This window comes from Dipodomys ordii, unplaced genomic scaffold, assembly GCF_000151885.1.
Source record: "Dipodomys ordii isolate 6190 unplaced genomic scaffold, Dord_2.0 Scaffold43, whole genome shotgun sequence".
Lineage (NCBI taxonomy): Eukaryota > Metazoa > Chordata > Mammalia > Rodentia > Heteromyidae > Dipodomys > Dipodomys ordii.
Genome location: NW_012267259.1, coordinates 6,294,101 through 6,311,813, shown reverse-complemented (window position 1 = coordinate 6,311,813; position 17,713 = coordinate 6,294,101). Strand labels below are relative to the sequence as shown.

General features: G+C 37.4%; 1 protein-coding gene across 4 annotated transcripts in view; it reads left to right on the top strand.

The window, feature by feature from the left end:
• Positions 1–93: 93 nt before the first annotated feature.
• The window catches only part of Tcf4 (transcription factor 4), a 350,212-nt gene continuing 332,592 nt past the window's right edge, over positions 94–17,713 (top strand). For all 4 annotated transcript variants that reach the window (XR_001175170.1, XR_001175169.1, XM_013018942.1 and 1 more), the window contains exons 1-2: positions 94–181; positions 1,793–1,865. Coding sequence is in view for 2 of the 4 variants with exons in the window: in XM_013018942.1 (XP_012874396.1) it covers positions 110–181; positions 1,793–1,865 (145 nt within the window). In the remaining 2 variants the exon portion in view is untranslated. The remainder of the gene's footprint in view (positions 182–1,792; positions 1,866–17,713) is intronic.

The following is a 17,713-nucleotide window of genomic DNA, read 5'->3' as shown; positions in this document are numbered from 1 at the left end:
CCCTCCCCCCCAGTCTCCAAAAATCCGATTGTGTGTTCTCCTAGGATTGGGACTGGATTTTCTGATTGCGGTTATTTCCATGTTTCTAGGTTTGTGTGATTTCTCTAAAATGCATCATCAACAGCGAATGGCTGCCTTAGGGACGGACAAAGAGCTGAGTGATTTACTGGATTTCAGTGCGGTAAGAGAGAACGGTGGAAACTAACAACAGCTGTGGAAAGGAAACAAAAAGCCCAGAAAACAAAAACCCAGACACTTCCACTAGAAACCCATAGGAACCTAATGGACAGGAATAATTTTTAATTGGCTGAATACGAAGGTGTTTTGGACAAGTTTTTCAGTCATTTTGGAGTGTGACTGAAGATGCAGACTTTTTTTTTTCAGTCTAAAGACCTTCCTTAGCTACCAATTTCCTCCAAATAATAGAATCTCACGAGACACCCCCTAAAACTGTAAAACCATCCCCCAGACTTGGCCATATCTGAGCCCTGAGTCTTCTGATATTTCATGGACACTTCCCGTCTTTCTTACTTGTTTTTCTGGACATGGAAAATAGGAGACCCAGTTATATCTTGAGAGTTTAAAAATGATGATGCTGTGGTTTATTTCTTAGTAGGACCTGTACCTTTAGCCACCTCTTTTTTTTTTTTCTGGGACTCTGAAAACTCCTCTGTATATGCTGAGCATACGTTCTTTAGAACCCTTTGGACTATTTTTGTAATATTTCATAGTCCTGAGGTCAGCACAGAGAGGAACTTACACACTTGTGGAGTTTTATGACTGCACTTGATCCTTTTCCATCCTCCCTGCTTACCGTTCCTAAACCAAGTTCCACATGTCAGGGCATTGAATTCTTTTTTAATGTCAGATGAGTTTTGGTGTAAAGCAAAAATGCATTTGGAAAGCAAAATAAAAAGAATCCACATCCACAAAACACCGATAAAATCCAAACTGCCTTCTCGGTGGGGCTCTTTCATGCTGCTGCTGCTGCTGCTGCTGCTGCTGCTTCTGCCGCCGCCGCCGCCGCTGCTCCTTGCCACCGCTGCTCCTCTTCTAAACCTTGTGGAGAAATGGCTCTGGGAAGTTTTGCCAGGAAGCAGAGCTGTAGGCAGCTTGCTTTCTCCTCCATTCATTCCTTTGCTTTTTGCAGGCTCTGTCTCAGGAAAGGTGTGCATTATCCATTAGATACGTGGAAAGAGGGAAACCAATTAGGGTTGAAATAAATGCTGGAGAGAGAGAGGGAGTGAAAGAGTGAGAGTGAGAGAGACAGTGAGAGAGAGAGAGAGAGAGGGGAGAGAGACTTGCCTCAAATTGCTCTCATGTGAGAGACGAAATGAGAATTTAGTGCAGGTGGCACTTTTATTTTTATTTGGGTTCACACATGACAGGCAGATCCTATACGAGAAGGAAATGGACATTGCCACATTTATGGCCAAGGTTTTTAGTACAAAACAAACAACTTTTTCTTCTCTTGTCAAACTAGTGTTTTCTAGGAAGGCTGCTGACCTGAATGTTGCTAATGTTATTGGGGCTGGGTTTGCTGAGTATGTAGTAGGACTATTTGGTTCTCTTTAAGTTACCCGAGAAGAAAAAAAGGAACTGTGGGCATGGGGAGAGGGTTTAAAGTGGTTGGTTTAGTTTTCAGTTGGATAGCAGTGTATTTTTTTTTTTTAAACCATATAGTCTTTAGCATGAGCTCAGAGCTGTTTGGTAAGAGTGTGAAAGATCTTTGGTGAACTCTGAAGTCATCAATGTCTTCTTTTCAACTGTGATCTTCCTTCCTTTCTTTTAGATGTTCTCACCTCCTGTGAGCAGTGGGAAAAATGGACCAACTTCTTTGGCGAGTGGACATTTTACTGGCTCAAGTATGTAAATTCTCTTTTCCTTTTTCCTGTGAAGCTCAATGTTCTTAGCTGTTTATTCATTATATATTTTTAATTCTGTTGAAGTGGTTGGAAAAAGTCATTGAATTTTAGCCTCTAATGATATGGTTTCTTATTATCTGTCAGTAGTGTAAGTTATACAACATGTTACCTTTTGCAATTATAATTAAGACCTTTTTCTAAATCAAGAAAACTGTCTCAAAATTCCATCACTTAATTTAAAAGTGATTTTCTGAAATAGTTGTAATCAACCATCTGAATATAAGGCCACTGCTAGCATGGAAATTATAAATTAATATTTCTTATTGAAAATACAGAAGGGAAAAAAATCTAACTTTCATAGAAAGGGGAAATCCCTTGTAAATAAAGTAAGTTACTATGTACTGTGTACAATTAACCTTTTTAAAGAAATGAGCACTTCTTTTGCAGATGATGCCCCATTGTAAACTATAGCTGGAAATAGCCTCATGCTAATCTGAGAGGCAAAATATGAATTCATTTATATTTTCAATAGCATTTTTCATTCCTTAGCTGTTTCTTTTTTTCCCCTCATCATTTCTTTGTGTAGTGAATTTTGTGCTATATTTAAACTTGTAAATTTGGAAGGACTTCAGCAGTTTCTAAATGAAAGATCTCTGGGTGATGCTTAAAAAAAAAACAACAAAACAAACCGACAGCGGTATTCACAAAGGAATCTGCACAGTGATTATCTAGCATCTAAGGAAAATTTTTAGTACAGGACTGCTTATCTGTTAAAAGTGGAGACTGAAAAAATGATATTCATTTATAATGTATTTTTTTGTCCAATGTATTTTAAATAAGGAGTCATACATTGTTGCTTTCTCTCCTTGAAGTCCAAGCTTGAAATCCACTTATGCCTGTTAAACAGCTGCAGGATTTTAGGAGTCTGGCAGTGGTATAGAACTGTGCATTAACTAGAGTACCATTCTTAAGTCAGACTGGTAAATGTTGACATCTTCTAGCTGTGTGATGCCAATAGAATCGTCTGTCAACCAGGAATATAATTTAACATCTTTTAATTTTTATCTGGTGCTGTTGCAATGGAAGAAATCTGTTTACCTGTGTGACTTATAAAATTGATATATTTTTATAAAAGTGATAGCTTTGAAAACATGCTCATTTCAGAATTAATTACTTTTACTCTGTCCCATAAGTTTTGAGAATTTTTGTCTTTAGTTTGATATAGAAATTATGAGATACCACCTGTGTTCTGTTTTAACACTTCTTAATGGTAAAGTTTGAGTAATAATATTGTTGCCAGTGTGTTTGCTCTGGACTCTTATAGTTTCCATGTAGGGGCTTAATTTTTCTTTTTTGGGGGAGTATTAGTATTCTGTACCCTAAATTTCTATACGGTATTTTTCTTGCAACTGTTTCAGACAAAAGCTTTAATATTAATAATTGAAGTAAAGATAGAAATAAGTGTTTCTTGTAGATAAATTAGTTTTTCCTGTTAGTATCAAAACACTAACTTTGTCTCTGGTAGTAAATTCCTTCATGTTTTACTTAAGCAGTGTGTATGTGGATTATGTGTGAAAGGCTGACATAAATGCAATATTTCAGTCACTGGGAGATACTAGTTTCCACTACTGTAAAAATAGGCATGTTTGGAATAAGTTAAATGTATTACTTTACATGCAATTTAATAAATTAAAGTGAATTAGAAATATGAAATACATTAAAAAGACAGCTGTAGGTATGGCTCCGTTTCTATGCTCACATTCAGATAAACCCCCTGCTTTAATGTTTAAGTGTATGTAGAGAGCATAGGATGGGATAAATTTAGTAAATATAAATGCATTTTGGTAGGTGATCATATATCCAAACTTCTAGATTTCTTAAGGCAATGGAATATATATGTTTATGAATTCATGAAGACAGAATCTTCTTTCTAAGTGAGTTGTGTGTGATGATATTTCTAATGAATATGCACTGATTGTTTTCAGGGTGTGGAACTTAAGGTTTCATTGTACCTGTAGTGTGGTTTTTCTGGACAGATGTTTACTTGTAAGGGTAGTATGGTGGCTCCTTTATTCTGCCTGCCTGATTGTATATGTGGGCCATTCATTCAGTGCAGTAGGACTGTGACTAGAATGTATAGAATGCAGATTAGGGTGTTATTTGCCCCACCTATTAAGACATATTGGAACACAGGGCTATTAGTGAAAAGAATGGTTTCTATTTCTACTCAATAAAAGGCATAAATCTCTTAAAGCACAAGCACAACTTTTTTTTTTTAAACTTATGAAAACTGCTCTTTTTAAACTGGAAGGGTGAACAAGGAAACTTGGGCTAGAGAAATTATTTTCTAAAGTTACTTCAAGTTAATACCTGCTGTCCTGAGTGGACTCAGATGTCACTTTCATGGGTCACTTTGAAACTTGGATCCAGGGGAAAAAGATCTGATTAGAAGTACAGTATTGCATTTGAAAAAAATCACATACACAGACACAGACACACAGACACACACACACACACATTTCTATATTGTTTCCAACCTAGGCCTGGTACTATTTCATGCTGAAAGTTTCCAATCACTTTTGATTTCATTAATACATGATGCTCCATCATGATTTGCCATGTGAGAATGATAATAAAGTGTGGCCACATTCTCTTTAATCTTGCATTTCACAAACATGGCTTTCTCTACCACCTTAAGAAATGGTAAGGCTGCTGGGGAGAATGGAATGTAACCTGAGCTCCAGCCTGACATTCCCAGCAGCATTTTTCACATGAAAGGCTTTTGTCAACCCAGGATAGGACCAGCAGTTTTTGTTTGATGTTTGCAGGTGTTCAGCAGAAAGCAGTAAAACAATTCAGCCATGATGGTCCAGGGCTCCCATGACCTATAACAGGGAGAATGGTGGGCTCTGGAATTATTTTTAAGAAACAGTTATAACCTACATGGCAATGTCTACAGAGGGATTTGATAACTGCTGTATCATTGATCTTAAAACAAACGCAAACCATCCACATGCCAGGATGATTGGCAAATGGTTCTCATTAAAAATTAGGATGACAGAGTTACCAGAAGAAGACAAAAATAAGTTCCTGAGTCCTCTTTAATTTTTATAATAAAGAGGTTTACTTTTCTAATATAATAAGTGTATAGTTTATTTGGTTATGTCTGAGTGTTTTGTGAGCAGAAGATAAATCCACTACTGTTGGTGTATTTTTAAAAAAGTAGTTTTAAAGTTGGGCAACTGAACTTCCATGTACATATATATACATATAGTATATATATATATATGCACTTTATATATATATATATATATGTATGTATGTATGTATGTATGTAGATCAGCTCTGGGCACATCTGTTGCCCCTGTTTACAGCTAGTGTGTGATGGATGGGTGCTGTGACTCCCTTCCTTACTTTTAAAGTTGATCTTTTTTTCCCAGTAGCTGTTTAGTTTTACTTAGGTGTTCAGCGGTTGTTAAAGATGATTGCCTAACACATGGGTGTTGGACCAATTAAGAGCAGCTGTAAAACACATCACATCTCTCTTAGGTCAGTTTTGGAAGAGGGCAAATGTTTCTTAGCTTTCCTGTAAGTTAGCTACCTTATCTGCACTTGACTCAAAAATGACAGGTTATTGGAGTCAGTACATTGCTAGACAAATGTGAATCTAATGGATAGTTTTGTGTGAAGAGAAAAGTTCAAGGATCAAGGTCCCACATTAATTTCCATTTGTTTCAGTTATGGTGATGGTGTTAAAACATGGAATTGACTTGAAGGGAAGGGTACTTACTATCTCTCCCCCCCCCCCCCACACCTTTTTGCCTGTCTGTCTGTCTGTCTCTCATTCTTGCTCTGTATGTTTATTGTTATTTACGACAGCCCTTCTTTCTCTCCCCTTCTCTCAATGTGCATATTTTAAAACAGTTCCTATTGTAGTACAATTCATAATGGTTGTGTAACTCTTGTAAAGTGTAGAGCAACTTAATAGATTTTTTTTTTTAAAGCAAACTCCTATGTCGGAATCCTTGTATTTTGGGAAAAGAAACCCTTTGGAAACACATTGTCCTGAGCATCCAGGGCTAAAGAACAGGCTAAGGAGCTTCTAAACTGTGCCTGTGTTGTTTGTTCTGGAAAGCAGTTTTGATTTGCTAATTCTCTGTGGCCATGCAAACCTTTTCTTGGAATAACTGATGGTCTCACCAGTTGCATTCCTGTCACTTGTGGTGTTTAATAAAGTGTTAGATTTTATGGGCTGATAGTTGTGCCTGTTGGTGCCACTGGGTGTAGACGTTCCCTCTGAATGCTTTTCTCTGGTTTGGAGCTGAATTTGGGATTATTGGTTATTCTCTTTTGGCTTCTCTCTTATACCTGTTTGTAAGGTGTTGTGTAGGTGAACATGGCACTGACAGAATGGAAATGAAGTGCTTCTGACTGGGCCAGGTGGTCTCCTCTACTCTGTGGATTTGTTTTGTTTCAGCCCCCTAAGGAATCCAGTTAAGAGGCAAAGGTTACCAAACCCAATTCACAGATGAGGAAACTGACAGATTTGTAACTTGCACATAGTAATAAAAACAGGTTTCAACTAAGTTTTGCCCAAAGTCCCTCCCTCCCAAGAGTCAGAAGCCATGTACGTTATTTTTCCCACCTCAGTTTACAAACATGCTGCTTTTCTAAATTGTAGTGGATTTCAATATGGCCTTAGTGTATTTTATTGTATGCTAGCATTAGTTTTACAAAGAAAATAGAGTTTGCATTTTAAAACTCATTGCCATTTCATTCTGTTGAAAAGGGATGATCTACATGGGTGCTAGTGAAGATATTTTATTTTCAGATTTTTTTTTTCCAGTGGTAGTGAAGTTTGAACTCAGGGCCTTGTGTGTGCCTGGAAGGTACTCTTAACTTTTAAGCCATGTCCCCAGAACCCCAATTATTTTCTTATGACCAGGAGTTGAGTTGCTCAAGCGAGACTTATTAACATCTTAAAAAACAAATAAGGATTTCTTATCTTTAATTATTTAAAAAAAAGCATGCAGTTTATAGGTAAACCATTGAAACAATATTCCATTTCAAAGAAAATCCTCAGTTTCTATCTATATCTCTAAAAGAAGCAGTTTGGAAGTTTTGATATGTCTATTACCAGACATGTGCTTAAATGTTAGTTTTCAAAATTCAGAAGGAAGAACAATTCTCTATCTGACATGGACTTAAGTAAATAAAATGCATTAAACAAGCGTAGGGTTCCAAGAACTACTGAGACTGAAATGCTTAGCATTTTTGACAGCATCAGCAAATTATCTTTACCCTGCTATTGTAATGAGGAAATCACTTAAATAACAGATGAACAGCGAAGTCACATAAACATATATAATAGAACTATGTAATGAAAGTTTATGCTGTTAATTGCTCGAATCTGTCTTAAATGCTTAGAATCATGGAGCAGTAAAGACTGTCATATAAACAGTTTTGTTTGGAGCTTAAAATTATTCCTTTTTTTTTTGCTTTCGTCTGCTATGATAAACAAAGTAATTTGGTAAGCTTTACAGATCAAACATTTACTCCTTAATGGTAAACTACATTTTATATTGGGAGTTTGCAACCTTGTCCAAGGTCTGGAGTTGCGCATCCTGGTGGCCTCAGGCCTGTGATTTTTCCGTGTTTAGTGTTATGGTGCTGTTTAGATCTATTCCCATAAGCCAAGATAACAGATCTTAAGTTGCCTAATAAGGAACATGGGTGTTTTGAAATGCTCTTTAGTTTACAAGTCTTGAACCCAAATGTTCTTGGCCAAACCTTTATAATCTATATGTGTGTTGCTTAACTCACATCTTGTATAGAAAGAGAAGCAAACTGAGACTAACTAGGTAGGAGCAGAGAAAACGCCTCCCCCCCCCCCCCCCCCCGCCCCCGCATATTGTTGTGTTATTTTATGACCTTTTTCTTTTTTCTTTTTTTATAAAATAACTAGGTGTTCCTCTAAGCTAATTAGATAGTGATAAGTATTAGAATTTTAGGTAGTTTAAGTTTATTTTTGTTACCAGTTTCCTAACACAGATTGAAAATTTCAAAATTGGCCATCCAATTTATAAGCTTTTGTGTGATTTATCCATTTTCTAAATGTATCAAATTCATTTTGACTCTCATAGATATGGGTTTTAGCTGGATATATTTGAATATAACTCTAACTCTTGATGCTTATGAGAGAATAATGAAACAATTAGCAATTTAGTCTTTGGCGAAGATTGGTTAGCACTTTGTTATAAGCAGCATACACACACACATATATATATATATATATATTTATTAGTATTAGATATTCAGGAATAGCAAAAGTGTTGAAAAGGTTGTCATGTTTACTTTCATTCAAAAACAAATAAAGGCCCAGTTAATCAGCATATCAAATACCCAGGTGTGTTTAAAATCAGTTTATGTGGCTAAATTTCAGGGCTGTAAGAAAGTATTTTGTTTAAAGGGGCAGCCACACAATTGTTCAAGTGGGTGCTTTTGTACTTTTGTGTGACAATTAACATTTAATGAATGACTTTCTAGACTGCCTTTGGTAGTAATTACTATATGTAGTTTATTAACTGCAGTCCATTGTTGGATGGGCCTGTATTGATCTGTTTTGCAAACAACCCTTGACATGTGCAGTCCTATTTGTACATTAGGCAGCAAAGAATCTGTTTCACTTACTGATGCTGGCATCGCTCCTACAAACTTGGGCTTATAAATTTTTTATGCATTAGGGTGCCTCTTTAATCAGTCATTCTAGTTGAATTACAAAATGCATTAACTTTTCTGCCATAAAAGTTTGACATTCAGATCCTAAGGAAATCCTAGAGAAATTATGCCATATTTGTTTTAGTCATAGAAATTTAGATGTGTTATTTTAAAGATAAGGAGCCAAGGTTGGGGAGGGCTAAATGTTTTCCCCCCAGAGCTCACAGTTAGTCATGCCTGTATCAAGACACAAACATGTCCTAATTTTCTGGTTACAGAGACCATGATGCTTTTAATTAAGATTTGATATCCTCTGGTATCAATTCTACGTTTAAGAAGAAAACTTGGGTAGTAATCTACCACTTCTGAAAAAAATAGTAGAAGTTGAGATTGTGTGAGATGGCCATCATAATCTGGCTAGGTTGTCATCACAAGTTCTCATTTGGCTGAGGTCGTTGACGAATAACTGTTAAAATGTATTGTGTTATTAAAAATAACAAAGTAAGACCCATGATTAAATATCAGGGCTGTAATTTAATCTCGGGGGTTCTGGTGCTGTTCATAAACCATTTGGCTTTTTCTGTAACAGATGACGTCAAAATACAGCTTGATTGAATTATGACCCTGGTTACAGGCACCTGCCTGTGCTTCTCACTTCGTGGCATGTCAGCATTTCCATTACCAACTCTGCTTTTTTTTTCTGACATTTTTAACGTCAAATAGTAAAACTAGGCTGATGGTTGGCATATAAACTTTCAGCCCTTTGGGAACAGACTCCTTTCTCAATAAAACTGAGAAGGTGGTGACAAAGCACCATTATGGAATACCTTTCAGAATGCTCTTCCTTGCTTTAATCTTCCATTAATTTAAACATTCCCCTTTTGGGGTACTTAACTGAATTGCAAGGCATCCAAATGGATGGTTTTTAATCTCAAATTTCCCAAACCAAGACTTAACTACAAAGGATTTAAAGGACTGTTAAATTAAGGGAAAGACAGAGCATCTACAGAGGATATTGAAATGATAGCTCTGGACAATCTAGTTTTCATATTCTGTAAAATACAGGAGAGCAAGATAAGGAAAACATGTAACTCGGCATACTTTGTCAGTAATTGCTTTGATATTCACTTAAGATGAGTAAAAATTGATAATGAGTGGTTAGAAAGGTATATTTATTTCTGTCACCAAGAGGAGATTATAACATAGCCTCAGTTTTGCCTCTTGGGTTTCGTATGTTTGAAAGGCAAGATGTGGGCTTCGAAGTAGCTGGCTATTGTAATTCTGACTGATGGCACATCTAATAAGCTTATTGGAACATGCTAGAATCAAAACCCTGTGTTAGCTGTTACAGGACGTAAAAGGCTTTTGGTATGGAGATCTGCTCTTAGAGGCATATAGTCTAAGAAGGAAGAATGGAAAAGTAGTAGTTAACATAAGACATAATCATGTTTAGATAAAAAGAAACATTTCATGCCAGGGTAAATTAGGAATGAAAGGTTCATGGACAAATTGGCTTTGATCCTTTCTTGAAAGAGGGGTTTATTTTGATATATGTGTATTGGAATTGAACATATATCAAGAACCCTGTGGATAGGGGGCATTATACACAGGAGGCAGAGATGGGAGGATTAGGTTTTTGAGGCCAAGATAGGGCATGCCTGTAATCCCAGCTTTGCTGGGCATAGCAATGAAAGGAACATGTTCCAAGGATGGCAAAAAAATTGAGACCCTACCTGAAAGTAAAACAAAAAGGGATGGAGGTATGGTTCAAATGGTACAGTGCTTGCTGAGGGGAGCTCAAGCCCCTCCCTCCCAGAATAACAGCTATCAACGCTATCGCTTTGGGATTATGATGCTACTTTTGTTCAATAAAAGCTCTGCCATGATCCAATAAGAAAGAGTTTTTAACAATAAATGATGTTGGGCTATGTAAGGCTTCATTAAAGGACAGTTTTCAGCCAGGTGCTGGTGGCTCACGCCTGTAATCCTAGCTACTGAGGAGGCTGAGGTCTGAGGATTGCAGTTCAAAGCCAGCTGAGACAGAAAAGTCTCCATGAGAATATTATCTCCAGTTAACTATTCAAAAACCAAAAGTGCTAGCCTTGAGCACAAAGAGGCTCAGGGCTAGCACCTAGGCCCTGAGTTCAAGCCCCACAACCACCACCACCAAAAGACAGTTTTCAAGGCTGTAAAAAAAAAATACATCTCTCTCTCTTCCTTCTTCCCTCCTCTCTGTGCTAGCTAGCTAGGTGTTTTTGAGATTAGCTCTTGTTCTCTTGCCCAGGCTGGCCTTGAACTCATGATCTTCCTGCCTCAGCCTCCCAAATGAGGAAATGGTCTCCATTTTCTTTTCCTTTCAAAATTGACGAATTATTTATTGAGCATCTACTACGTGTTAGGCCATATGTTAAGTGCATAAAATGAAATGATGTTCCACATAGTAGGTTGCTGAGTTATCTCAGCGAGGAAGGCAGATGTCAGTGGAATAATTGACCTGATTGGGTGATGGCAAAGCCTGCTGGTGAGGGGTATACTGCATGAAAGAGCTCACAATAGCCATAACTGAGCAATCCTCAGGAAAGGCTGCTAGGAGGCAGGTCTGGGGTGGGGGTTGTGGCCTTCTGCAGAGAGCAAGCTATGGTGGAAGGGGAAGGAGCAGGGGTGGAGTGAGGCTGAGGGGCTAGCAGGGAGCCGTGCTTGGGAGCTTTGCTTGCAATAGGATGTGATCAGATGTGTACCTGGGAACTCAGCTTCAGCCTGGAGCCCAGTTCCCCAGGGCACGAGGCTTGATGGCTGACACCCGTGGTGAGGTTCTGCAGATGTCTAGACAGTACTACAGGCTGGGTGTGACTGAAATTGTATTGACTTGGAGACTTTATTTGAAATCTGTGCCTTCAGCTCCTTGGTGAGCATTCATCCAGTGAATCTGCTTTGCTTTCTTTTGTGAAACTACCTGTAACCTTCTCTCTGTCTCTGTCTCTGTCTCTGTCTCTCTTTATACTGAGGATTGAACTCAAGGCCTTGTGCTTGCTAGGTAGGTGCTCTTCCACTTGACCCATGCCTCTTAATTCCTTTTCACCTTATTTTCAGGGAGGGTCTTGTCTTATGCCAGGGCCAGTTTGGGATGTGATCCTCTTAATTGTGCTTTCTTGTGTCTCTGGGCGTGACAGGTGTGCACAGGCATAACCATTGTGTCTTTCCCCATCCCCCCTCCCATAGATGGATAACAGGCACAAGCCACTTCGCCAAGCCATTGAGTGAGGAGGAGTGTCCTGAAGTTTGTGGGCAGGCAGCCATCATTCCCTGATGTCTGTCTCCCAAGTAGCTATGATTGCAGGTTTGCACCAGGGAATCCTTCCCCGACCTGTGTCTTTTCAATGCTTGAAAATGTATGACACCACCAGCATGTGGTTCCCCCTACCTTTTTAGAATCAAAGCAGAGAAGAGAGAAGTACATTTTCTTGTCTGAGAATAATGTTAAATTGATTTTGTAGTTTTGTTCTGTGAAGGTATAGAGGTGGAAGAGGGCCTTATTTAATGGTCTTCAGTAATTAGGGAGCATTTAGGCTTGTTATAGCTTATGTTCTTATTGCACTAAACACGGGCAGTGCTTCAGTCACACCAGCTGAATTGAGTTCGTTCTCTCCCCTGGTCAGGCTGCAGATAGAACAGCCACAGGACATTATTAGTGCTTGTTGGTGAACTTGAAGAGGGTGGTTTTGATTTATGTGCTACTTACAGAGGTTGCAACATTATTATTTGATTATATTTTTTCTTCAGGTAGCCCAAGGGATAAAGTTATCTCTTAAGTCTTGACAAAAGCAGTTTATTTTTTTCCCCTTCAAATTGTAGCAAATATCCCTCCTTCCTCTTTCCTAATGAACACTTCCTTCCTTTTCTGTGATTGCCCTCCCCCTCCTGCCCCGTTTCCATTCCATTTTCTCACAGTTCATGGTAGGGAGTTACTTCTTAAAAACCAGTATGTTGTTCAGTCTGTTTTTATTAGTGAGAATTCCACTGTTGCGGCAGATATTTATTTACTGTTCAAGGGTAAAGAAAAGAAACAACACAGTGCTTATGTCTCCTTTCCCATCTTCAGTTCACTAGCTAGTCAGCACTTGTGGTGATACTCGTCTGGATCCTGGTTTCAGGGCAGTTAGTGATTGTTGGCTCTGCGACTCCAGAACTCTCTGTGTTCTTCATCACAAGGGAGATGGAAGGATAGAGGCTAAATAACAACAAAAAACCCCCTTCAGTGCTTATTCACTGTTGATGAGCAAGTAACCCCGAAATGGAGGAAGAGGGCAGTACTTACAGTGTTCTAAGAGGGCTGTGCCTCTTCCTAGAAATTCCTGTCAGTTATCTAGGCATGCTTTAAAAGTCTAAGTTAACAACAAACTAAAAATGTAAGGAATTACCATTCTTTAGGGGAAGACAGAGAACTTCAGTAGTATTTTTTATTTATTTTTTTGAGATAGGGTCCTCCTGTGTTATCCATGCAGGATTTGAACTCAAGACCTTGCTGCTACAGCCTTCCAAGTGGTAAGACAGCAAAGGTGTACCACCATACTTTATTTTATTTTATTCTTAAAGTAGGAGAGAAGGTTAGGTTAAATGGGAGAAATGATTTTTTTTGTAAATAATGAGATTTTTTTCTTTAATGTTAAATATGCTTCCTAATTAAAAACAACAAAAAACGAAAACTTGTCAATACAGAAACTCACCCTCTTGTTCCCAGCTGCTCTGGCCACAGCTAGTCTTGGCTCTCTTTATAGCAACACCATTGTTGTGTTTCCTACCTAAGTTACTCTGTGTGCCTTCTTCTTAGATGTTTTTTTATTTACAGTTTTGCTCAAATCTGATGTAGGTTGGGCACACTTAATCTGAAAATCAGAAATCAGAAGTGCTGCAAAATACAAAACTTTTTGAATTCCACATTCTACCTCTCGGGCTGGGGGCAGTACATAAAGCAGATGCACTAAAAATACTGTACAAAACAGCCTTCTAAGGAGCATTTGAAAACATAAGTGCATTTCTTGCTTAATGTGGGTCCTATCTTCAGGATGTCTCCTTATGTATGCGAAAACATTCCAGAATGTGAAGAAATTAGAAATTTGAAATGCTTTCTGGTTTCAATCATTTTTTATGAGGGGGCCTCAACCTACATTATAGTATATTTTATCATGTAATATTTGGCAACTACAGAATAATGTATGGAGAAAATATAATTTATGAAGCCCAGGCATGTGATGGCTGTTTCTGAATCCACTACTTCGTCTGGGAAGGTAATCAGAGCTGTTTCAGGACCTGTTGTTGGCTTGTTTTGTATGGGTGCCATTCATGCTCCGTTCTTCACCTTTTCTGTTATTGCTAAACATTCTCATTTTCTTTTTTAAAGTGGTTCTATGATGTGAATGTTTACTTTTAAGCAAAATATTATTGTTTCTGCTTGTTCTAAGCGACTGTGAAAATGATTCCCTGTTGTCCTGTATACTTCTTATTCACTTTGTGTGTGTTTTAAGATTTGTCCATATTGATAAAGATGGAATTCAGTGTATTTTACTTCTGCACATATTGCAATATATTTATGTCTAGATGGGGAATCCTCTGGATGGAGATGCTTTTTGGATTGACAGGCTTCCATGAACTTCTCTAGTGAAGCACATGTATAAGATGTTCTCTATGGGAAGATACCTGTTAAAAGTGTCTGTGGCTCATGCCTGTAATCCTAGCTACTCAGGAGGCTGAGATCTGAGGATTGTGGTTTGAAGCTAGCCTGGGCAGGAAAGTTCATGAGGTTCTTACTTCCATTAAATTACCCAATAGCCAAAATGGAGTTCTGGCCCAAGTGATAGGGTACTAGCCTTGAACAAAAGAAATCAAGGACAGCATCCAGGCCCTGAGTTCAAGCCCTATGACTGACACCAAAAAAGAAAACAAAAGTTTGTTGGGTTGTAAAATTATGTGAAATTCAACATGTGAGATTATTTTTGCAAAGTGCTCTAATAACTTTTGTCTTTGTTTGTAGCATAAGATTAGTATTGGTGCCTGTCTTTGCCTACTTCGGTGTTAATCACATGTCTTAATTAATGTTACTCTAGTAGGTATAAATTGTAAAAGGCATATCGCTCTGATCTTAATTACATTTCAGTGATAATGAGTGAACCCAATCCTTCCTACCTTCTTTCTTTTCTTCTTCCCTTCTTCTTTTCCTTCTTCCCTTCCTCTCCCTTATTTTCTTGTCTTTACTTTGGTTTACTTTGGTGGTTTTTTTAACTTGTCCACCTGTTTGTTAAGTTATCATCATTTGTTTTTATAATGCAAGACTGCAAGGCTATTGAAAGCCAGTTAAGTTCTGTGGTCACTGTATTTATAATTTGTAACATTTTCATCTTAGATTTACAACTGTTGTCAAATTTCCATTATGATTCCTTCTTTGACCCTTGCAATGTTTACTGCTGCCTTGGAGATGTTGCAAATGAATGTGTTATTTATCTTTTTTACCATTGACTTGTGTTGTAATTTAATTGTTGCCTGAGAACTCTTCTGTGCTAACAGTTCTTTGACACTTGTCAAGGTTTGCTTTAATGTCAGTTTTGTTAATCAGTTTTCACAAGTGTTGCATTGTTTGCTTGGGGAGAATGTGTATTCTCTTCTTAGTGAATTGAGGGATCAGTATGTGCCTAGAAATTCAAGCTTGCTGATTGTGCCTTATAATCATCTATACCTTTGTTATGTTTTTGTCTGCCTTACATATTATCAGTAAGAGTGGGTGAAAATAGTCTATGAGAGTAGATTTATGAATCTTTCCCTGTGTTTCTGTTTTGGTTTTATACTTACTGGAGATACATTAGTGGATGCATTTGTGTTTAGATTTCTTTGTCTTTCTGCTTAATTAAATGCTTTGTTCAGTTTTTAATGTGGCTACCTCCTTTCAGTCTTAAAAGTTTATTTTGTCTCATGTTGGTATAGTTATCTTGCTTTCATTTATCTGGTATTTATTTGACGTATCTATTTTCTAGCCTTTATTTTCAGTCATTACCTGTTAATAGGTTTCCGATATATCAGTGATAGCTGTATCATCTTTAATTTTAATTGAATTAGATAATGTCAAATTATGTCTTGGTTTCTGTCTTGCTTTTTTTGTTACTTTTTTTCTCTTTAAGGAAATCAGTAAGGCTTTGTTATTTCTTATTTCACTCCTCTCACCCATTCTTTGGAATTAATTTCTGTTCTTTTGGTAACTATCTTTCTGCTGTTACTGTGCAGAATTATCATCTTACAAACTCTTACCTTTATCTAATCTTAGTTCTCTTTCCAAACAACTTTAGGACCAGATGCCTCTTATCACGCTCCCCATGCTACTGGGAAAAGTTTTGGTTTGATCTTGTAAATTATTTTTACAAATTAGAGAGCTGAGTAGTTTGTAGATAGTGTTTAGATTTACAGGTTTTGTGTTTTCTTTGTTTGGCACTTATTTCTTGTCTGGACCACCTCATGCGATCATTTTCCTATTTCCTAAAGTATATCTGATTGTTAAAACCTTTGTTACTCTAGGTAAGACGTATTTTGTATCTTGTATTTTTGTTTACCTCAAATGTTTTTGGAAGGTAAGTGTGCAGGACACATAATTTCAGATTGTCACTTATTTTCTCTCATTACTGTAATGATTTATATTCTACACCCTCCTGATTTCCCCTGTGGCTTATGGGAGTTCTGGCATCCATATAATGCCACTGTGTTTAGGAGCTGTGCCTTTCCTCTACTTTAAAAAAAATAGTATTTAGTAGTCTTATTATGATGCATCTATGAGTGCTTTTCCTAATTCTGCTTAGTATACTTTATAAGTATACCTTGATGTTCATGCAACTGGTTTTATGTCTTCCTCTAATTTATCAAAATTACCAATTTTTATCTCTCCAAATATTCAGACTCCATTTGTTGTATTGTCTTCCTTGAGTTCTCTGGTTAAGTGTATTTTTACTTTCTCTTCCGTTCTTTGTTGCTCTCAACTATCTTGTTTTCCATTTCTCTGGGTCTGCTGCATTCCTGATGATTTTTTTTTTAGATGTGTTTTCCAGTTCACTAATTCTCTTTTCATCTTTGTCAAATGCGTGGTTTAATGTATCACTTAAAAAAATTCCAGTCCCTATTTCCTTTCAGTTGTAAATATTACATTTTCTTTTTACTTTATGCCTGCTAAATTTTTAATATTTCTTCTTTTTCATTTTTGTGATATCTTTCCTTGTTACAATTTCATAGGTATTTTCTAAATATAGAAAATAATAAATTCCATGTATTAGAGTCTCATTTTTGTGACTTATATTTGCATTTCTTTCTTTTCCTCATGGATGCATGGTTGGTGGACATTGAATCTGTGAAAATGGGGGGAACCTAAGGTGAGAATGCTTTCCTTTAGAGAAGATTTGCTTTTGCTTCAAAAAAGCGATAGGAACATTTGTCTCTGCGCAGTCTTCCTTTAGTGCCTACCTTTCCCTGCTGGAAACTCTTCATTGGATTACCAAAATCTTGCATCTCTCTTAGCACTATAGAAAAATATACTGGGGGCAGGGGGTTATCCTAAGGGCCTTGTGCTTGCTAGGCAAGTGCTTGTATCACTTGGACCACTTCTCTGTCCCTTCTTGCTTTAGGTATTTTTCAGATTGTGGTTGTTTGTTTGGTTTTGGCCAGGGCTGAACTACAAGTGCAATTTGTCTCTCAGTCTGCCCCTCTCAAGTTCCTGGGATTCTAAGTGTGAGTCATCCATCATGGTAGACTTTTTTTTTTTTGAAACAAATTTTGTGAGTATGACTTTTTCACATCATACTCTTTTGATGTTCTTCCTATCCTCTCAGCCGCCATTCTTCCTGAATTGGAAATATTTTGATAGGCTTTGACTTAGTCTTTCTAAAGAATCATGTCAAATACTAACAAAATGAATACTAGGACATAGGTACTTGCAAAAGGGGTGGTCAAGTGGATTGGAGGTAGAAGAGTGAAATGGGGAAATGGATGGAATGCTGGCGAGGTTGCAGTGTATATGCCGCAGAACTGAGAACAATAAGGGAAAGGGTTTGGGTGGAAGGGAGATTGGTGAAGATGTTCAAGGGTGACACAGATCACAATGCATT